The sequence below is a fragment of the Gavialis gangeticus genome, unplaced genomic scaffold (genome assembly GCF_001723915.1).
Source record: "Gavialis gangeticus isolate Ggan-Ray unplaced genomic scaffold, GavGan_comp1, whole genome shotgun sequence".
Taxonomy (NCBI): Eukaryota; Metazoa; Chordata; order Crocodylia; family Gavialidae; genus Gavialis; species Gavialis gangeticus.
The window spans coordinates 55,878,654-55,902,073 of record NW_017729022.1 but is presented as its reverse complement, the minus strand read 5'-3'; the positions used below and the strand labels follow the sequence as shown (position 1 = coordinate 55,902,073).

Sequence of the window (23,420 nt, the reverse complement as noted above, 5' to 3'; positions counted from 1 at the left end):
GTAGCCAGTACCAGGTTGAGCAGCGCTTTGCCTCTCGTTGGCAGACAGGGTTCTTTGGGTGAATCTGATAAAAGATATCGGATTCACATAAAGAACCTTGTCTGCCTAAACATCCCTCTGCTCTCTGATAATCCGGGTTCCCAGAATTGCTTGTTATGCCAAAAAAAACCCTGCAAAACATATTGGAGGGGACAGAGGAAAGAAGAACCCTAGGAAAATGATGAGGTAGAAAATCACTGATGATGAAGTTGTAAGGAAGGTTGAAAGTCAAACAAGAGCATATGTATGGGAACCAAGAATAGAGAGGATCCTGGAGAGGATGATTTTAAAAGTTCAGAAGATGGTAGGGAAAATAGATGGTGCTGTTTTGATTTAGCTAATAGCTTATTAATGACTTCATACTCAAGAGAGTATGCTGAACTTTAGCTTGTGTTGATCACTATAAAAGAAAGAGTTTAGGTATTGCTAATAAATTATACTGTTTAGAATTTGTAAAATAAATTGAAGATTGGAACAAGATACAGGTAATTTTTTAGAGGCAGTAGAATCAAGGATAGTTTCTAAACCCTCTTCATAGCTCCAGGGCATTGTCTCTGCTAAGGGAAAGAAAGGTTCTTTCGATACCAGTTAGCTGACTGAAGTGACGTGGTAATGTTCTAACACAGTGGTTCCCAACCTTTTTTTCCATTTATGGACTCCTAAAACATTTTGAATGGAGGTGTGAACCCATTTGAATTGTAAGTGTAGGTATTCCCATACCTTTGGTTGATAACAGCCATATTTTGTGGACCCTTAGACATAGTCTATAGACCCCCAGGAGTCCATGGGCCACAAGTTGAAAATCACTGTTCTATTAGACAAGACAGTTTTTGGGTTTCCACACAAATTAGTAGGTCAGAGTAAAGACTAAAAGAACCCAAGGCTTACCTTGACTTGCAGACTCTTAAGAAAACTATGAATTGTGAATAGATTTTTCTGTACAAGTTAAGCAGGTTTTTGGATATAAATGCAGGTTGTTGAAGCATCTTTAGCTTTGGATTATTTATGGTTTGACAGCAATTGTTTGTTTGCTTTTCTTGCAGCTTTGGGATGTAAGAAAAAAGCATTGTCAAAACACAATGTTTGGTCATACAAGTTCTGTCAATCATTGTAGATTTTCACCAGATGATAAATATGTGGCTAGTTGCTCAGCAGATGGAACAGTGAAGGTAAGCCTTGTTTTTAATTAATGTGTTTTTATGGATTAAATGGATGGAAGTTTCTGTTGCTTTATTATATAACCTTTTAATAATGCTTTGTATTCAGGTTTTTCAAACATTAATTCGTTACACCTTGGAGCATCTCAGTGGGGTAGCTAAGCATTATTTCCATTTTAAAAATGAGAAGCCAAAATGTGAATAAGCCAGGTAACTTGCCTCAAGTCACAGAAGGATTTTGTATCATAACCAGAAATAAAACAGAGGTTGCCTTATTTCATCCTATCACTTGTCCATGAAACTTTGAGAATCTGATGTCAACGGAATGCTTCGTAAAATCATATTCCAAGTGGAAAAGAGATCTGATGACTTAATATAGTTTCAGTATGAGCCAGGAATGCCTTATTTATTTTCATTATATGCTTAAGTTCAATATAATTTTACTAGGTGTGCACTGATAAAGATTTTTTGGGCTGATACCAATGACCAATTATTGACCAGCCAAATCAGCTGATACTGGTCCGATTGCCAATATGCAGCCTGGCAGCATGGAGAGTAGCATCTGGGTGATAAGACTGTTGGAGGGGGAGGAGCGTAGGGAGAGCAAGGGACATTGCGGGGGGGCGGCAGATTAAGGCCCCGTGGTGAGGGAGAGAGTGGGGCTGGTACACGGGCAGGCACTGCCCAGCCAGGGTGGGGTGGGGAGCCAGCGGCTCATCCAAGTGGGGGGGCTGCCACTGCTGCATGCACCCCCAGGAGAGGCATGGGGAGCACGTGCCCCCCTGGATCTGTGCATGGGGCAAGGGTAGGCCACCTGCTGTGCGCTCTCACCTCATGCAGAAATCCATGGGGGCACATGCCTCCTCTGGGGGTGTGTGCAGTGGCGGGAGCCCCCCCTTCCTGCAACCCCTGGATGAGCCACCAGCTACATGCTGCACAACACCCCACCATGGCTGGGTAGCACCTACCGCCACCCCTACCCTAGTACCACTCCCACCCTCATCATGGGAGCCTCGATCTGCATCCCCCACATCTTTTCCCTCCCCCTTGCCCCAACAGACTTACCATCTGGACTCTGCTCTCCAAGCTGCCGTGCTGCACTCGTGGTCTTGTGCATGCTGCGGCTATGCGCATGCATGCAAGCATTTACTGGCAACATTATCGACTGCATCAGCCAAAAAAAGCCAATTCCCATTGATGTCAATTTTCCTTTTATCAGTGCCAATATGATATGTATCAATGTATGTCTAAATTTTACACAGCTAGGTGAGGTAGGGATGACTCTTTTGTTAATTTTTTTTAGTTAACTTTCCCTAATGAGTTATATTTTTTAAAGCGACTAAGAGACTTGCACCATATTAGTCACACTTCAAAAATTCTTATTTTTCTTTAAGAGTGTCTAAATTAGGAATGATGGAAAACCTGCTGCTGTGATAAAAATCAAAGTGGAAAAGGGTTCTACTTGCCTTTGAATGTATCAGTGAGATCAGAGGACAAGGCTTCTTTTTTTATCAGATCCTTCTTAGCTGTTGGGCTTGCACTGGCTACAGGCAGATATAACAACAGCTGATTGCTTTTCTTCCCCAAAGCAAATACCAGGTCTTCCTGATGGGAGCATCTTCCACCACAAGACAGTTCTTTTTTCATAATAGCTGTGGTTGGTGGGTACTTAAGGTGTTATCAGTGTTTCACCTTTCTCATAAGTCTGTTCCCTTTTTCTGCTGTGTATGACAGAATTCAGCTTTTCTCTTGTCCTTATTCCTGATAGAGACAGAATTCTTTGGTGCTTTTCTATTTTCTTATTTTTAAAGAATAAGCTATTTTAAATGATACTTTAAATGTACAAATTTGTTTAGAATGCTTGGGTTTTGAAAACCTGGCTGTAAATGTTTAGCTTGAACTTACTCCATGCAGGTCTCATTTCTGCAACTGTATTTGGGTATTTCTCAGTCCATTCTGAGTGAATAATCATGGTTCTGCTTCAGAACAATTATTTCAATACAGTTGGCTTAGAAAAATTAATCTAGTGTACTAGGCACAAATGTGGACTCTATATCAAGTGCATTCATGGTATCTTTTAAACACCAACTTTCATTCTAACAATTTTAAGAGATTTCACTTTGTTTTTGAATCCTTTCGTTAACAGTGAGACATCTGATAATCTGTAGTGTAGGATCTACTTGTAACCTAATCTGTTTTCCTCTTTTACTTTAGATTCTAGTACTAGAGAACAGCATACCTTTTCAAGTATTACTTGTTTGCTGAAGAAAGTCCATTTTCTACATTGTAACTTAAAAATAATGAGCATGTGTTTTGATTCCCTTAGGAAATGTAAAAACCTTGTCTTTCACTGTCGGAATTAAAAATCAACACAATAAACCTTTTTGGCCTGGAGTTACCTTGTCTAGCGAAAATTAGAGAATGCTTCTGCCCAAACCTGATGTAGCATATTTACCCAAACCCAAGACAACTTCAAATCTATGAAGTTCTCTGTATAGAATCTAATTATTGTGGGATCATTTTAAGGATGTAGACCAGTAGTGGAGGCAAGGAGCTAAAACTTCCCCTCCCTTGCTGCCTTTCCTTGCCTGCCTTGGCATACCCCCCACCACTGTGCCTGTCCCCCTGCTTACTTTCTGGGTGGCATTGGGTCTAGCTCCAGGACAGTCAGCAGCAGTGGTGGCCTAGCCCAACCAAGGAGAAGCAGCAATGGGGGCAACTTTCCAATCCCCTCCACTAGTGGCCAACATACTAAAATAAATTTAGCAAATATTTGGTAAAGGAAAATCTTTCAGAATTCTAACCAACTGGATATATCTGAGGATAAAGTGGAGAGTCACAATAGATGTATTTACCTTAGTTTCTAAAAATTAGTAATTGATGTCCTATAATTTTACTGTGCTCTTGGATGATTACCACTGAAACTACAAGATAGATGGCTCTAATTTTTCTGCCAAAACTTTGAAGTTCCAATATTGGACACAAAAAAGAAATACCAATATAACTATAACTTTAAACCTTATGGAATCTACTTTTTAATACACATTTATAGATTATGTGGATATGTAGTACAAAGATTTTAATTTGACAACAAGAAACTTTAAATTATTTTAGCTTAATACAAAATTTGCATACTGGTCCAGAGAAGGAAAATGTTGTGCTGCCTTTATTTTATAGTGTGTATGTAGAGAATTACAAAATAAACTATGAAAAGAAAATATCCTGTTTGTGGGCTCTAAAATGAGGAATTTAGGGGCTTTTTATTCTTTGAAAACATTTTTAGCGTACCCTTGAGGGAAAATTGCTTTGTGCAGTTTTAATAGTTAATAGATGAATGAAACCTGCAGTTAAATGCATTCCTCTCACATTCATAAAATGGATTCAAGTCCCAGCCCAAAGAAATTTTAAGTACTTCTGCTTTTATAATTTTGATCGCTGCTTTCTGAACTCTCCCAATTTGTAAATACTTTTCTGATGCAGAGAAGTCCAGAATTGGATATGCAGTTACAAGCTGCCTCCTCCCTTATGACGTATATTTACGTACATTGTATACTTATGGAAAAATTGAATAAGTGTCTTTTAATAAATCATTTTGTATGCATTTAAAACAAATTTATATCATCTCTGATTTGGGGAGTTTGATTTCATATATTTGTTCTTAAAGCTTTGGGACACAAGCTCAGGAAATGAACTGAAATGTATTAAGATAAAGGATTTCTTCAGAAATGCTGATGAGCTAGAAGTGGAAGTGTTACCCAAGTGTTGCTCCTGGTCAACAGATAGTGCTACAGTAATGGTGGCAGCCAAAAATAAACTTCTTGTAAGTATTTCCTAATATTCAGATTCAGTTTTTTCCTGTAGTCTCATTTTTTTCCTTTACTTTAATCTAGGGGTGCACCGATACATCAGTCGGATATCGGATGGACACTGATATAAAGAAAATTGATCGTATCAGAAATCGACCCGATGTGGCTGATTAATTTGGCTGGGCAGGGCTTGCCCCCCACACACTCCTTTCCTCCCTGCTCCTCTTCCACCACACCAGACTTACCAGCTGCACACAGCTCTCCAAGTTACCAGGCTGGTAACGGAAATTGGACTGGTATTAGCCAATATGCCTCCTTAAAAAATCAGCTATCAGTATCAGCCTCAAAAATCTCTATCGGTGCACCCCTACTTTATATTACACATTCTCCGTTACAAAAATATAAAATGTATGCTGGTAAGGGTATGTGAGCAGCTGGTTAACTTGGAAGGTGGTACACAATATGAAAAAGTTTGGGAATCTCTGCTCTAGTGCATCTCATTCTGGAACTTTGGACTTTGAGAAGCAGCTACTCTGATCTCTGGCTGAACTGAGAGCCCTAGGTGAAGCAGCTGCTTTGCAAGAACAGGTGGGAGACTTCAGCTGCCTTTTGACCTTTTGGACACACATTTGTTCACCCCCATCTCTTTTTCTGTAGCTCCTTTGAATAAGCTGTAGAAGAATAGCTGTATGCTTGGTTCTTTCTTTAGTGCTGAGGAAAATATGGAATAGCTGAAAATTATCTGCCATGTTTGACACCCCATTATTATTAGTTATAAAAGGACATATCTGGTATAGAAGGACACATACAGTAAAGTCTCTGCTTTCTGGCATTTAACTAACCGGAAATTCTATTAACTGGAATTGCCGGGTGGCTGGACGGATGTGGCGGGGTGGGGGACAGGGGGAAGCTCACACGCAGCGGCAGCTGCCGCCACTCACCACCTTGCTGTGCTGCCACTTTGCAGACAGCCTTCTCCACATACCCTCCTCCCCGACTCTGTGCGCAGCTGCCACATCCTCCCCTCTGCCCCATTCTGTGTTACCTGAACACCCCTACCCCAGGGATGACAGATAACAGAGACTTTACTGTAACTGTTTAAATGAATGGTATCAAATTCATTAGGTCCTGGATGAGGAGCACAGGGCCAGTCTGCAAGCTGGATTAGGCTCACACACGATTTTCTGCCCCAAATCCAGTGTGCAGGCCAGGCAGGTTCCACAGCACTGCATGCAGCATGTGCCACGAGCTGGCCCCACTCACTGCAAGCAGCACGTGGGTCCATTAGAAACCTACAAGGCAGCATGGTGGGCTGGATGATGGGGCTTCATGGTCTTTGACACTCCTGCTTTAAATGGTTAGCACAGAAAAAAGATACAGCTGTGTTAGTGAGAAAAAGTTACAGGAGCGTTTTCAGGGGTGTTATTTATGGGGCTGTTAGAAATTATTATCTTTCATTCTTCATAATTGAGTCAGTAAATTGTTCAAAGGTTAATTCTGCCAGTCAGTGACTCTTGTTGTATGATATTATAACCTCAACTTTTCAATGTTTTACAACTGAGTTATTAAACTGATTGCATATTAGAAATTGGCATAGCATAAATTAGCTTTTTTGTTTGCTCAAGTTTTGACAAAGCATTCAGCTTTTGATTTAGCATGCAGAGTAAGATACTTTAGGGATTAGTTTACCAGATTTGATCATATCATTTAACTTTTCTCATTTCTGAAGTTCTTGATTATTCTGTATTTCAAAGCACCAAATATTAAGTTTATAAAATGTTTTCTACATGTGATGGAATCAATAATAAAGCGGTTTTTAAAACTAACTTGTTTATCAATATGGGCAGATATGCACTTTTAAAAAAATACATTATTCCTTCTTATTTATATGGTGGCCAATTAGACTGCATTTTGAGTCAATGTGATACATTTTTAAAATCAGACTTTTTTAATAAAATTATTTTATTCAACAAAATGAATAAATATTCAGTGCATTAAGACTGTGCATTCAGTAGTTGCTGGAGATTAATTCAAGAAATTAAATCTTAGTCTTTAGTTAGCCAAGTTCATCATAATGTTAATACATCATACTTCTTGAAATTGTTTTCACAGCTTTTAGATGTTGAAACCAGTGATTTATTAGAAGAGGTTTTGAGTTACCAAAACGCAATCCAGTACTATGACTTTTGCCCCAGCAATCAACTGGTAGCAGTTGTCTTGTCACACTATTTTGTTGAGGTAAGTGATCATCTTTTGTTAAGATAATGCAAATAGCTCTCCTGTGCTATAAAATGAAAAAAATATGCTGTATCAATTATTTAGTTTTGGAGAATAAGAAATAAATCAACTATTTTTAAAAAATACACATACAGTGTGAATTCAGCTACTTTACTTTAAACTACTTGAAAGGTGGTTCCAAAGAGGATGAGACTGCTCTCAGTGGTGACAGATGAGAGAATGAGGAGCAATGATCTCAAGTTGCAGCAAGGGAGGTTTAAGTTGGATATTAGGAAAAACTTCCTCACTTTCTCCCAGCCAAGGTTTTGTCTACCTGGGTCTTAAAAACTTCCAAGGATGAAAGTCCCACAACCTCTCTGGGTAGCCTGTTGTTCCAGTGCTGTACTACCTCTTCATGAGACTGTTTTCCCTAATATCTAACCTAAACTACCATTGCTCCTTCTGTCATCTGCCACCCCTGAGAACAGTCTAGTTCCATCGACTTTGGAACCCCCCTTTCAGGTAGTTGAAGACTGTTACTAAATCGCCCCTTAGTCATCTCTTCTGCATACTAAATGAACCAAGTTCTCAGCCTCTCATAATCATAAGTCATGTGCCTCAGCCCTCTAACCATTTTGTGGCCTTCTGCTGGACTCTTTCCAATTTGTCCAGATCCTTTCTGTAGTGAGGGACCCAAATCTGGAGACCGTATTCCAGATATGACTTCACCAGTGTTGAATAGAGTGAAATAATCACTTCCCTCTGCTGGCAGTGTTACTGCTAATGCATCCAGCTCAGTATGCCATTAGCCTTCTTCACAGCAAGAGCACACTGTTGACTCATGTTTAGTGTATTGTTCACTGTAAGCTCCAGGTCCTTTTCTGCAGAGCTGTTGTTTAACCAGTCAGTCCTAAGCTGGTTCTGGTGCATGGAATTGTTCCATCCAAAATGCAAGACTTTGTACTTGTCTTTGTTGAAATTCATGAGATTCCTTTTGGTCCAATCCTATAATTTGTCTAGGTCTCTCTGGATTGTAACCCTAAACTCCAGCATATCTACTGCTACTCTACTTAGCTTGGTGTAATCTGTGAACTTGCTGAGGGTGCATTCCACCCCATGTTGAACAAAATCAGCCCCAGGACCAACTCTTGGTGTCCTCCACTTGGTACTGGCTGCTAACTAGACATAAGCCATTGATTCCTACCCTTAAGCCCGATGATCCAGCCAGTTTTTTTCTATCCACCTTACAGTCCATTCATCCAACCCATACTTCCTTAGCTTGCTTGTGAGAACGTTGTAGAAGACCATATCAAAAGTCTTGCTTAAGTCAAAGTATATTAATCCACTGCACCCCTGCCCCAGCATCCACAGAGCCATTCAACTTATAGAGGACAATCACGCTGGTCAGGCATGACTTGTCCTTGGTGAATCCAAGCTAGCTGTTCCTAATCACCTTCTCCTCCAAGTGCTTAGAAATGGTTTCTCTGAGGGCCTGCTGTAGGATTTTTCTAGGGACTGAAGTGAGGTTGACTGGTCTGTAGTTCCCTGGATCCTCCTTCCCTTACTTAAAGATGGACCCTTTTCCAAGCATCCAGGATCTCTCCTGATCGCCATGCGTTTTCAGAGATAATGGTCATTGGCTCTACAGTCACATCAACCAACTCCCTCCACACACTCTCAGGTGCATCCTGTCTGGCCCTATGGACTTGCATGCATCCAGCTTTTCTAAATACTCCCTAATCTCTTCTTTTGCCACTGCTCACCTCCTCCCCAGTAGTCTGATAGCTGACCTTGCCTGTGAAGACTGGGGTGAAAAAGACATTGATTACTACAGCCTTTTCTGTATCACCTGTCACTAAGTTGTCTCCCCAGTTCAGTAGGGGACCCACACTTTCCCTGATCCTTCTTGTGCAGCTGACATACTTGTAGAAACCCTTCTCATTACCCTTCATATCCCTTGCTAGCTGCAACTCCATTTGTGCTCTGGCCTTCCTGATTTCATCCCTGCATGTCTGAGCAGTACTCTTATATTCCTCCCTAGTAGTTTTCCACTACTTGTAAGCTTCCTTTTCATGTTTTAGCACATTTGAAGTGTTCCTTGCTAAGTCAAACTGCTCTTCTGCCATACTTGCTAGTCTTCCTTCACATTGAGATGATTCATTCCTGCACCCTCAGTAAAGTTTCTTTAAAGTACAGCCAGCTTTTCTGGACTTCTGTCCCCCTCAGACTGGCTTCCCAGGGGATCCTGCCCATCAGTTCCCTGAGTGAGTCAAATTCTGTTTTTCTGGAGTCCAGGGTCCTTATGGTGCTGCTCTCCTTTCTTTCTTTCCTCAAAATCCTGAACTCATTTATCTTGTGGTTGCTGCTTCCCAAGTTAACATCCACTACTGCATACCCCACCCATTCTTCCCCATTCGTGAGCAACAGGTCAAGAAGAGCATGGCCCCTAGTTGGCCTTTCCAACACTTGCACCCGGGAGTTGTTCCCAGCACTCTCCAAAAACTTCTTTTGCTCTGTTGTATTTCCCTCCCAGTGGATGTCATGGTGATTTGAAGCCCCCCATGAGAACCAGGGCCTGTGATCAGGAAACTTCTGCCAGCTGTTTGAAGAAAGGCTTCCTCCACCTCATTGTCTCGATCTGGTGGTCCGTAGCAGACACTCACCACAATGTCACCCTTGTTGCTCTCCCCTCTGACCCTAACCCAGAGACTTTCAGCAGGCCTATATCCAGTTTCTTACTGGATCTCTGAGCAATTAGGCAGCTCTTACTTAAAGAGCAACTCCTCCCACTCTTGTCCCCTTCCTGTTCTTCCTGGACAGTGTATACCCATCCATGACAGTACTCTAGTCAAAGCATAAAAGATTCTGTAATACATAAAACATTACATAAAAGATATGGAATATACAAGTATGCTACAGGATTTGATGATTCACACAAGTGAAAATGGCAGTCCACACTAGTCTCAACATATTTACTAGTATAATATTTTATGTAATAGATATTTTGGTCACCTATGTATGGATGTAAATGAACACTATGGATTAATTTAGTTACAAGCTGAAAACCTTGAGATTTTTAACTAATAAATCTTTGTAGTGAATATCGGCAACAAAATACAACCTTGAACTATATTTAGGATGAGGACTACAATAAAATACTAGAAGGAAACTCATTACATTCTTGGGCACTTACTGTATGTGCTTTGCGTTACAGATTTAGAATATTTGTGTGTTACAGCTGGACTTTTCCTCTCATTTTTGCTTTAGTTGTGGAATACTAAAACCAAGACAAAAGTAGCTGACTGCAGGGAACACATGAGTTGGGTTTACTGTGTGACATTTTCCCCTGATGGCTCTTTATTTCTGACATCTTCTGATGACCAGACGATAAGGGTAAGATGACATCTACTTCTTTCCTTTTATGAGGCGTGTAGCAAGTGTCTTACTTTTTTTTAAAGAATGTGTAAAACAGTTGTGTCAAGTTTAGAGCAAGGAAAGGCACTCCAGTCTTAAATATCTAAAATCCCAGAGTTGGAGTAATCATATGCAATAAAATGTACCATACAGAAGTTAGATGGGAATAATAATAATGGTAGTGGTAGGTCTTATGCATATTAATAGTGAATTATAATCCTATGTGTATAGTTAGCTTTCAAAAAAAATGAGATTTTGATAAATTGTTATAATTTTATTGTAAGCAGCAGTGATTATGCTGCACTAATTTTATGTAGAAGGCAGGGTAGAGATGTAACTTTATAGACTAAGTGAATTGGAGATGCATAAGCATCTGGTGAAGTACTCTGTTGTTCATGAAAACTTATGCATCTTTGATTCAGTTAGTCTGTCTCAGGGTGGGCAATTATTTTGGCTGGAGGGCTTCTTAACAAGTTTTGGTGAGCTATTGAGGGCTTCATGGGTAGCCCTGCCCCTTGACAGTTGCCCCACCCCTTGTTGCCATCTTGGGGGCAGAAGTCCCATTCCTAACCCCTGATCTTTGCCACCAGAAGTCCTTCCACTTGCTCCCTGGAAATACTCCCTTTGGGAGGGGAGGTTGCCATCTTAGAACCAGAAGAAAAAAATCATATACTAAAAGTCAAATACCTACTATAACATATTTTAATTTTACTACAAAAAATATTTTTGTCGTGATTTGTGTTTGCGTAGTATAGATAGAGGGGATTGCATAACTCAAAAATAAATTCTTAGTTTTTTATATTTTGGGGGGATGTATGGTGTGGTGGGGGTGGGGCTGTCGGGTTGGCGGGCTGTGAGAGGGTGTGGCTATTTGTGTAGGGGGCATAGGGTATGGTGGGGGATAGTGTATAGGTAGGGGTAGTGAGGGCAGGGTGTGTATGTGAGGGAGTGTGGGGGATATAGGGACTCCTGCATGCTCCCCCCTCTCCCCCCAAATGGTGCAGCAGCAAGTGGGGCATTCAGAGTAGAGGTGCCTGGTGGGCCATGGCTCTAGCCAGCGCTGCACATCACAGGGAGGGGCAAAGCCTCTCCTAGGCTGGCTGTATTGCTGGCACTCCCTGCCACTCACGCACAGCCCCTGCACTGGCAGAGCATGGGAGGGAAGCCCCATGTGCTAGAACCAGCTGCCTTCCCTGCCAGGGCTGCACAGCACAGGAGAGAAGCTTCAGGCACTGGAGCTGGCTGCTTCCCTTGCCAGGGCTGTGCTGCAGGGGAGGGAAGCCCCAGGCGCCTTCCCCTGTTGGGCAGGAAAGGCAGCCAGTTCCAGCAACTGACATTTCTGTCCTGTGCTGCGCAGCCGCGGCAGGAAAGGCAGCCAGTTCCAGTACTGTGGCTTGTATCCCATGCCATGTGAGCGCAGGGGCTGCATGTGAGTGGCAGGGAGCACCGGCAATACAGACTGGCCAGGGAGGCTGCATCTCTCACTGCAATGAGCAGTGCTAGCCAGAGCTGCGCCTCACTGGGTGCCTGTGCCCTGCCTGCTGCTGCTGCTGCCACCACCTGCCAGGGCTGCACACCATGAGGGAAGTGTGGGGGGGTCCCCATACCTCCCATCCTCCCTCACATCCACACACTGCCCACCCAAGCTCTGCATTGCTGCTGCCCCCTGGGCGTGGGCTCTGCACCGCCACCAGCCCCAGCCCCATGCTCCCACCCAGCTGCAGCCTACCCCACCACTGCTGCTTCCCTACCGGCTGCCCAGAGCCAGCCAGAGTCCAGGGAAATGAAGCAGGTCCCCGGGGGCTGCAGCCGCAGCAGTCCCACACAGAAGCTGCATGCTGGCTGGCCCCTTCTGCCCACAAGGGTGGGAGAGAGGCAGTAGGGTTTGTTTGGGGCTATGTGTATACGTGGGTGCCTTGCTTCCCCCCACTTCATGGGTGGAAGGACTGGGAGGGGCACAGTTTGTTGGTGTGTGCTATGGGCTGAATGAAAGTGCTTGGTGGGACGGATCCAGCCCAAAGGCTGTATTTTGCCTATCCCTGATCTATACATCTCTACCCTGCTTTCTGCCTGACTTCAGATTGTCACAGCTGATTTTATGTACTTGCATATTTACAGGTTATTACTTGCTTAGGTTACGTAACATCAGATCATTTCATGCTTTATTTTTTTTAATCCCATAAATTCCTGTTGTAAACCATAATGTTCTTGATAAGATGTAACCTTATGCCTCATATTATTTTTCCCTCGCTCTTCATAATCGGTGTTTTTGATGCGTTGAATTTGTGTTCTTGAAAATAGTTATGGTAATAACATGTTTAATGCTATAGCTGATGTTCTCATTTTTTTAATTCTAGGGTTTTTTAACTTTAAATTAGGACCTGGTGAAGTTTGTACCCATGGCTTTTTTAATAGAAGTGTAGAGGAGTACATTGACTGGGCAGGGTGTGACAGGAAATTCAGTATTGCACTTTGTTTATGGTGCTTACTATATGAACAGTAGAGTACTTCCCATTAAACTACTAAATGAAAATCACAGAAGTATTGAAGTTGTTCTCACTAATTTTAAGTTATACTTCATAGTGGCTTCTAAGTTTCAGCATGTTCTCGTTTTGACTAATGGTTTTATGTCTTTGTCCTCCTTCCACCTGTTGATACATTATTCTCTTCAACAGATTTGGGAGACAAGTAAAGTGTGCAAGCCTCCAGAAATTGCATTGAAAAGTGAACTAGATGTTGCATTCCAGGGCGATGAAGTGATGATTTTAGGAATTCTCAATCGTACACATCTACAAGTAAGTGTGTTTCTCTGTGTATTTCAGCTTGTAAACTCAGTAAGTTGTCTGGATTTTAGAGGGGAAAATCTGGACTCTGGACTTTCTGCACTACAGAGAGGTAAATTGTTACTGCATGTTGATTAGGTCTCTTTATTTTTTTTACTTGCAGCCAAGCTGCCTTAACCCTTTTTAATAAGGAGAAAAATGCATGTAAAAAGTATAGAAGCCAAAGAAGGTTAAAAATGTTGGCATGATGAGAAGTCATCCCTTATAAATTTGGGGCCAAATCAGTATTCAGAGATTGAGGACTAGAAATGTCCAGAGTGAATAAACATTGCTAGAGATGTGCTCAGTCAGAAGTGGTATCACTGTTTAATTAGTACCTTTGTCTTATTGCCATCACTACAGCCTAAAATAACAGCCTTTGTTTTTATAGTTTTTGATCTTTTTAAATGTCATGCGGTTTTTTTAAGTAAGTTAAAAAGATATGATGTTGTAAGTAGATTAAAATGATCTGATGACCTTATTTTTCCAGATGATTTTAGGAATCAAAATAGGATGGATTTATTTTAACAGTACACTTGTTCCATATCTATTGTCTGTATTAAAATAATACATTAACCAAAGAGAGATTTTTGTAGTAGTGCAGTTTTACCAGGGGTGGCAGTAATGGGAGAACCAGTGTTAACAGGTGAATGGGGGTGGGGGGCAGTCTTGCAAGATGCTGACCATATTCAATACCAGTTGCCTTTGCAGAGAGGTGAGGTTCTACAGGTAATCACAGGATCAAGCCCATATTCAGTTGGATGAGGAAAGTCACTAGAAGCCCTCAGTGCTTAAACCATAATATATCACAACATGTATTCTGTTTCATTAAAAATGTTTTGTTTTAATATTTATCATAGCTGTTAAATTGTCTGTATTTGTTTTTAGACTGTGCATGACAAAATAAGATATGGTGACTAGTGAGGATCTGGGTTTTCTGTTTTCCGCAGTAAAACGTGGATTTTCCCTGTGGAAGTGGGAAACCATGGGTTTCCCCTTGCAGGCTGGCAGAGTTCCAGCCTGCAAGGGCTTCCTGGGGCTGTGGAGAGCAGGGTGAGGACGATGGGAGCCAGGGGACACATGTGCGTGCGCATGCATGCACATGGCCGGCAGTATAGTCGGACAGTATGGTGGGAACAGCCCCGGCAGCTAGATACTAGTGGTAAGTCTATGGGACAGAGGAGGGTTGGAGAGCCAGGGCTTGGGAACTGTCTGGGGGGGTCTGTGCATTGGAGGGAGCAGGGTGTGCACACATGCACACATTGTGTGTGGAAGGGGTATGAGGTGTGTGTGTGTGTCCATGATAGCACGGATGCCTGCTGGCACTGGGGGAGGGTGTCCAGGTGCTGGGGCTGTGGCGGGGCAGGGAGGGTTTGAGGCAGCGCTCAGTGCCACTGGCGAGCACAGCTCTGCGTGGTTGCCAGCAGGGCCTGCCTAGAGGTGCCTGCCCCTCCAGCAGGGGAAGGGGGCAGAGGGGTCCTTCAGGGGCAGTGGGGAACTGCGTGGCCAAGCTGATGGTGCTGGGGGGCTGATGCCCATGCTCTCAGGGGCAGGGCAGCTGGGAGATGCTGTTGGGGTGGGGGGGAAGTGGGTGTGGCCAAGGCATCTGGCATGGCATGGGAACCCCAGCCTGGGATAGGGTGGTGCCACAGGAATCCCCTCCTCTCTCCAGCGTGCACTGGGGCCAAACATGCTGCACTACTGCTGGCATGAGCCACAGCTGCAGCCACTGCCACCACCCCGACTGCTACTGGGCGGGCAGGGGGTGCCTGTCCTTGGTGGTCATAGCAGTGTGGCTGGCACGGGGCCTCTGGTGGCAGTGGCAACAAACCTTTCCGCCCTGCTCCACTCTCCTGCACTGGGTCCTGCCCACTGGGCTGTAGAGGCAGCTCCTGCCTGGTGCCGGTTCAGCCAGGCTGCAGCCCTTTGCTGCATTCTGCTGTCGGCACAGAAATGAGGGGGGCATGTGCCCCTTATGGCCCCCCACGCATCACCAATGGTATTACCTATGCCCACATGCCTCCTTCTGCCCCTGAGAGCATGAGCACTGACTACCAGCTTGGGAGTGAGGGGCAATAGCATGGGCATGGGCATGGACAGAGGCAGGGCACTGGCATGTCAGGGCTGCTCAGCACCACAAAGTAGTGGAGGGGATAGCTACAGCTAGACCCATATCCTGGTGAGCGAGGTGGGCAGGGGAGCTCTCATTTTCCATGATAAAATCAAATGCCAAAATATATAGGTATTGAGAATTTATTTTATTATAATAATCATGATTGAGGCACTGCTTTAAAATTTCTTTAAAACTAAATATATCAATAAAACATTTTGTTCAACTGATACCTCTCTATATAGTGGTATTTCATTTCAATCACAGAAAAACACAGATTTTGTGGGGTTTTAATCTGGGAATTTGGGGAGGTTAATTAGAGAATTTTGGATTTTTTTTAACAGAGGGGAAAAAAACAGGATCCCTGGGGATTAGACATCTTAACACACCTCTCTGCTTCTAAATCTTTATGGCAAAGTAAGGAGAGACTTTCTGTGAGGTGTCAGGAAAGCCTTAGCAAAGAGTGGCGATGTTGATTTTAAATAAGCTGATAGGTTGCACTTATCTTGTTTAAGAAAACATCAAATATTTACCTACTGGTGAGGCAAATTTATTCCAACTGTTTGGACACTTAGAGGAAAAGGCCTTTTTTTTCAACATAATTTTTTGCCTTTGGCCATTTGAACATTGTGTTTTACAAGAGCTGAATACATAAGCATGTTTGTTTACCATGGAGAAAAAAAGGTTGGTTAAGATGCTTAAAAATAACGTTCCTAGTCTTGTTCATCTGCTTTATTCTCCTACCTCTCTGCTAATTACTATCTCTTATATAAGTTTGTCTTTTGTATTGTCCGGATTGTGTGTTAGTTGCATTAGAATGTTTTGCTCAAGGCTTTTATCTGGTTTTAATTTGAAAGATCTTAACAGGAGTGTAAACCTAAGAGAACTTCTTTCTTAGCTAAGAGTAACTTTAACGCTCTTTTTAACTACTAGAATAGCGTTTTTTTAAAAACTCTCTGGGTTGTAATGAGAACAGAGTGAGGTTCTGTTTTTAATTAAACTGTCTTTAGATATTGCTTGTCTCTTCATGCTTGGTTCTTGCTTATAAAGGGCAGGGGGACAGAGCAATGGAACTGAAGTAATCTAGCATCATAGCCTCAACTTTTAGAAACATTTTCGGGTAACTTTCAAATTTAGGCATCAGGTTGAATGGTTTGGAGTGCTGATTATTGAGTGTAGAGCAGAGATATTAAACCCATCAGAGCCCATGGGCCAGATCCAGCATGCAGGGTTAGTCCAGTGCAGGCACCTCATGCTGCATGGATCCCAAACAGACCCTGCATGCCTCTTGCAGTACACACCACATGCAGTATGCAGGGCCAGGGCCAGTGCTTACTGCATGCAACATGTAGGCCGTTTCGGGGCCTGCAGCATGCAGGTCCAGTCCAAGAGCCACAAGCAGCACCTCAAGCTAGATGATCAGGCCAGGTATTTGACAGCCCTGCTGTAGAGTGTTTCTTCTCTAAATTGCAAGTTAAATTATGGCCAAAATTCAGATGGACTAGAGTTCTTGCTATCGATCTTTTCCTAATCCTCCGACCACAGAGTTTGGAAGAGACTTGGGGAGTTTAAATGGGTATGTGTAACAAAATGGGGTTGGCTTCTTTTTCCTTCTGCTGGTTTTCCCCTTTTCATTGCCTATGACTATGGCTAGTTGGATTTTTGTGTGCCTTCTGACCCTGTTTAAATTCTTGAATTTTGCCTGCCCCTGTTCAAAGAAAAAAAAAAAAAAAAAAGCCTTTAGCTTGACTGCCCTGTCTCATAACACAAGACCTGCATGTTTATGATGTTTTGGGTACAACCCAGTCGCATGTTCTGCAGGGGCAAATTATCAAGGGATTTTTTTTTCACCTTTCTCGCAGCATCATATAAGCACAGTTCAGTAAGCAATAGGATTTTAAAATGTTTAGTAGAAACAGTGAGACTTTTTTCTTTTTTTAAGGTTGCCACATCTTGCAGAAGTGTCTAGTGGGGATAAAAGGGCTACATTCCAGAGGTTCAAAATTACCAGAATTTTGCTGGCTTACCTTGTTTCATAAAGAAGCAGGATCTGGACTGTCTGTAGAATGTAGTCTCCTTTAATAATACTTTTACCTTCCTGTGCTCTGGATGAGTGGGAGTGGGTGAGAGGATTCAGAAGTAAGCAGAATTTTAGGGGGGTGTAAAAGATGGTCCATCCTGAATTATTGGTTGTGTAGTTGAAAACCTGAGATTCCACACTGGAGCTGATTTGCCTGATATATTGGAGTCCAGGGTGGGAGCATACCCCTTCCTCTCCCCAGCGTTAAATGAATAAATCTGCAGTCCATTGCTTAATTTGTCCCATGTGTTAATTAGTTGTTTGCCTGCATGTCATTTAAGCAATAGCTGGTAGAAGAATACACGGGTTCTTAATTTCTCTGTGGGTACCTGGTCTCATAACACTTAAAAATAGCAGTTCAGTTTTGCAGCAGCCTGTAGTCTGCCCTCACTCAAAGACAACTTGTCATTCAACTCTGGTTGTGGGTTTCTAAGCTCTTCTAATAGTTTTTATAAAAAAATGGCTTAAGTCAGTTATCGCAAGGAGATTAACCAAGATAATCAGAAACCTTGTTGATACGGATCTAGGAAGACACCAATTCATGTATTACTGGTATTAGTCTGTACCATTTTTGGACTACTCTACCTTTAGTAAAGGAATACAATCTCCAGCACAATCAATAGCAATACATACATAAAAAAGTAAAAGATGTCATTTTCTACTTGGTGCACATATTTACCTTTGCATGTCCAAGGGAGGTCCCTGATACCTTCACTAATGTTTTTAAGAAATAATTTTAAAGGAATGTTTATATGTGTTTGTAAATCATTAGTTGCATACCAAAAAACACTTTCCATCATAGTTATACAAAAATCATAGTTGCAAAATCCTGCAGAAGCAAGTTGTAGGTGAAAATCTACTCTAAAATCCGTGTATCCATAGATGAATATACCTCTTTTTATTCGTTCTTGGTTGGCAAAATACTGTTTCTGTGGCTCTACTTGTCAAGTGTTGTTGCTACATTTTTCAAGAGCTTTAAAACTCATCCAATAATTAACATTTATTCTTTCTGAAGAGCAAGTGCCTGGTGCTGGGTACATAGATTTTAAACCTTGATTCTGTGTTGGAACAACAGATTTGAACTCACAGTACCTATGTTTAAATATGCTTTTCTATTATAAATATATGCCTAATCCATAAAGCCAGAAGTAAGCTTTCGTTATCAAAATGACTGAATAAAGACAATGACTAGATCATGCAAGTTTAAAGTACTAAAGAAATTGTTTTACAAAAATAAATTTTAACAAAATGTGTCCAATGCAGACCAAAGCTTTGAATGCTAAAAATGCTGGTAGGGTGGAGATTGCTCATACCATAGATCAAGATGCTCACTTTTTTGAGACTAGGATGTACAAAGTTGTTATACATTTTAATAACCTTTTCTGTGTTGCAGCTAATTAATGGAAACACAGGCCATACTGTCAGTCTGACTGATGTCGAGGAATCTATTTCCTGCTGTTGCCTGAGTGAAGATCTTCAATTTGCAGCATTTGGACAGGAGAATGGAACTGTAAAGGTACTATTCTCTCAGTTTCAGAACACTACTGAGTAAATCCCTTAATAGATGTTTCTCATTCTTTTTGCTTTAAGATCTGGTTGATGTGGGAAAAATGTATTTTCTGTATGCAGTTGTAGAGAAGAGAATGAAAGTTAATCAGATGGTTTTTTTTTTTAAACAGTACATCATACTGTTTTTTTCAGTGCTCAAAGAAATCTTTATTCTAAAGCTCTTTATGTGGTAGGGCAACTCTTCCATTATCCCCCCACCCACATAAAAGGTCTTCATAAAGTCCTTGTGCACTTTCAAACTTCAATAACTTAGGTTGTAGGTATGATAAAAACAATCTGTAAGCAGCATTTAAAAGCAAACTTATTAAAGTTTTAGGGCAACTAGAGTACACAATGCTAGACTTCAACATAACCACCATCCATCATGATACAGTGCTCAATCCAATCTTCCAACTCCTTGAAAACATTTTCCAGTTGTTCTTGAGTTACTGCATGGAGCTACAACTTATTTAAGAATAAGTTCATTATCACTTATGAAGTCTAGCATTGTGTACTCTAGTTGTCCTAAAACTTTAATAAATTTGCTTTTAAATGCCTTTTACAGATTGTTTCTATCATACCTACAACCTAAGTTATTAAAGTTTAAAAGTGCACAGTACGCACACACCCACACCCCCTCAGTTATTCTTTGATGTGGAATAAACAGTGGAAGGAACTGTAAGAAAGGAAAGATTCTCTTGAATTGTCGCAGAATTTTTTCAGGATTGCATGCACAAATACAGACAGAAGAATTATTGTCTAGGCTGAAGAACTGCAGAGAAGGGCCTGAGGGTTACAGTGGGTCATAAGCTGAATATGAGTAGAGACCTACCTAAATTGCAGTGGAAGTTCACTGCACAGTGATGCCTTTAATCTTGCTCTTTTCACCATGGCCTTCCTCCCTTCCCCCATGCCACTGAATGGCCGAGGGACAAAAAACACAGCATTAATTGCCTTTCAGCCAGTCAGCGGGGGGAGGGGGGACTGCTCACGGCAAAAAGAACAAGATTAAAGGCGCTGCTGTGCTGTGAACTTCTACCACAATTTTGGTAGGGCTCTAAATATGAGTTAACATATTGCAAAAAAAAAAAAAAAAAAAAAGCCAACAGCCTAGTGGGTTGTATTAATTGGGGTGTCACTTGCTAATCAAGGGAAGCAATTCCTTTGCCCTTTTTGGCACTGGTGAGGCCTCGTCTGGAGTACACTGTCCAACTTGAAGCTTCACCTTTCAAGAAAAATGTGGACAGATTGGAAAGAGTCCACCAGAGAGCGACCAAAATGATTAGAGGTCTGGAAAACATGATTTATGAAGAAATGCTGAAAGACCTAGGATAATTTAGTCTGGAGAGAAAAAGACTGAGGGGAGATTTGATGGTAATAGTTTTCAAATACCTACATGGCATAAAGGTGATAGAGATTTTTTTTTCTCTATAAATGTTGGGGACAGGATTAGGGACAGAATCTCTATCCCTGGAAATTTTCAAAAGCAAGTTAGACATGTAAGTGGGATGATTTAGTCAGGGACAATCCTGACTTGGTCAGAGGGCTGGAGTAAAAGACCTCCTGATGTCCCTTCCAATCCTGCTTTCGTGTGTTCCTAATTACAGGGCCTTTTGTTCATTCATGTTAAGAGAGTGAGTTAACCCACGTTAATAGTGGAAGGATTGGGGCCTCTTTGTCCCATTTCAAATGATGGAGACATCTACTTTAAATTTAAAAAATAAATATGTATTCTCTGCAGAGCATAACATTCACAGGCCGGTTAATTTCGTGTGCTGCAGTCATGGTAATGGAGCAGAAATGTGGGTAAAAGTGCATGTAGGTTGTTACACATGATTTATGCACAAAGGCCTCTGACAGATGATTAGACACTTTTTATTAGTGTAGGTTATCTTTTCAGTTTCCTGGAGGGTAAGGTACTTTTTATTATTTCCCATCTACTGTGAGTCACCACTTTTGTATAACTCTGTATTTTGTTGTCTTTACTTCACAGGTGTTCTTAAAAGCTTCTTTCGTTTTCATTTTTTTTTTTAAATTCTCCATCAGTGATTTTTCTGTGTGATTTTTCTTTTTTTATTGGAAAGGTTTTAGAGGTGTCAGGTGGGAGAGTTTTGAAATCTAGACGTGGACACAAGACCTCTGTACAACATTGCCTATTTACCTCTGATGGCCAGACCCTCATTTCAAGTGATGTTGATGATCCGATTATACAGGTTTGTAAAATACTGTGTATTGTTGTGTTGGAACACTACAGGGAAGTTTGTTACACTATAATGATTTAGGTTTCACAATACTCACCCTTTTCCATACTGACTATTCTTAGTCCCCAGGTCCATTTGGATGCAGCCTCTTTTTATTTTAGTGGTGTAAACTGGTATGGTCATTCCACTTAACCCCACTCCATCCTTGAAACTGCCGGGCTGCATGCAGATTTAATTAATGGCGTTATTAACAGGGTCTCTATCCTTGTTGCCGTGGAGCAACAAAAACAATATAATTTGTTTGATTTGTAGTTTTAAGAACTAAGTAAAATCTATAATTCAGATGTTCTAAATTTTTTTATTTGCCCAGTATGAAGTACTCATTTCATTACAGTCACTTAGGTGAACAGTTTCAACAATATTTTGAAAATAAAAACTTTTTAGACTTATCAATCAGTGCTACAGCAAAGTATTTAATTTAAAAGATAAGTAGTGGGTAGACAGTAGGGATAAATGAAATTGTTCATGCTTACCAAGGGCAGAAACAAAAAGAACCAAGTCAGCAGTTCCCTTGTATGAAGTAATGGGAAGAAACTTTTTAGTAAAATCAAAGGTATTGAAGTGGCTGTGTGGTTTAGAATTGTATTTTGTGTTTGCATAATTATGTTATCCCATTTTTAACATCAAAGATGGTAAAAACTATCTGAACAGATGTGGTTATTGTAAAGAAACAAGATTTTTTCCAAACATGGCACTTCAGCTTCTTTAGTTAACTTAAGGGTTTTGAACCTAATCCAAAGTTATCAACTCTGAAGCACCTATTTCATTCAATTCAAAATAAGTAATTGATATCAATGACACGTAAAGAAGAAAAGGATCTTCATATTTACTGTAGCAATATCTGGGCTCAAAATCATGCCTTTGAATATGAAATTTACAGTTGAATTATAAACAGAAAACTATACAAAGTTAGGAAACTTTAAAATAACATTTGATTAATTGTATTTGCTGAATATTAAAGAAAGCTGAGTTAGTGGAGAAAGTATAATGAATAACTTATTTATTGACATAAGCCATGTTTGTGTCCAAAATTTGAGTTTGCAATGACATCTTTCAAAAGCAATAATGACAGTTGGGTGTATATCCACTAGTGAAAAAAAAATTAAGCAGATGTTACTGGGAAAGGTTTTTGCCTTTTCATATCTTAAGGGTCACTGTCTGCCAGATTGGCTGTTAGCTTTAATTGAATTGTGTAGCATGCTTTTTCAGCTGACCATCATTTAGTGCTCTCCCATGCTTGCTTACTAAATACGTACAGATCTTCCATGGTTCATGCAGGATAAAAAGCAATGGATATTTTCTTCTAAAGAATGCTTGTTAATCATCATCCCTGTTAAATTATGTATGAAATGTGAAGAAAGAGCCTATTTATTGTCTTAGACACTTTTTGTGTTGGTAAGCAGGTGTGGAATTGGGAGTTGGAAGAATGCTTATTTCTAGAAGGTCACAATGAAACAATCAAGAATTTTAGGCTTTTGGAAAATTCACGTCTTCTTTCTTGGTCATTTGATGGAACAGTTAAGGTAAATAATGTTGGTGTGATAACAAGTTGAATGAAATACATTATTGCATCTTTAAATAGTAACAAAATACATGAACAAAGTTTGAGGCTCAGTGTTTAATTTTCAGAGAATTAAATTTAGATCTTGTCTGTGCCAAGTTTTTATTTCCAAGTGATTCCACTCTGTATCCATGCAAACCTTTGTGCAAACGTGGTGTATCAGTTACGTAGTGGCTTTCATGTGAGTAGCTGCGTTGGTGGCAAAAATTCCATTGTGTTTTTAAAAAGAAGAGCATCTGTTATTCCTAGAATGAAAGCGTCTTTAGCTAGTCCAAGAATTTTTTTAAGAATCTAAAGTACCAACAAAAAATAACTTGGCTGACTTTTAATTGCATGTTGTTTTCTTTGGCATTTAGTTTATTGTACATTTAATATATAATTTAGCAGTGAAAAACTACAGATTTT

General features: G+C 40.9%; 1 protein-coding gene across 4 annotated transcripts in view; it reads left to right on the top strand.

Annotated features, from left to right (window-relative positions):
* The window catches only part of APAF1 (apoptotic peptidase activating factor 1), an 89,829-nt gene that overhangs the window by 60,418 nt on the left and 5,991 nt on the right, over positions 1 to 23,420 (top strand). For all 4 annotated transcript variants that reach the window (XM_019515022.1, XM_019515021.1, XM_019515020.1 and 1 more), the window contains 8 exons: positions 1,083 to 1,208; positions 4,861 to 5,016; positions 7,115 to 7,240; positions 10,487 to 10,612; positions 13,309 to 13,428; positions 19,039 to 19,161; positions 21,278 to 21,406; positions 22,858 to 22,977. In XM_019515022.1, coding sequence (XP_019370567.1) covers positions 1,083 to 1,208; positions 4,861 to 5,016; positions 7,115 to 7,240; positions 10,487 to 10,612; positions 13,309 to 13,428; positions 19,039 to 19,161; positions 21,278 to 21,406; positions 22,858 to 22,977 — 1,026 coding nt within the window. The remainder of the gene's footprint in view (positions 1 to 1,082; positions 1,209 to 4,860; positions 5,017 to 7,114; positions 7,241 to 10,486; positions 10,613 to 13,308; positions 13,429 to 19,038; positions 19,162 to 21,277; positions 21,407 to 22,857; positions 22,978 to 23,420) is intronic.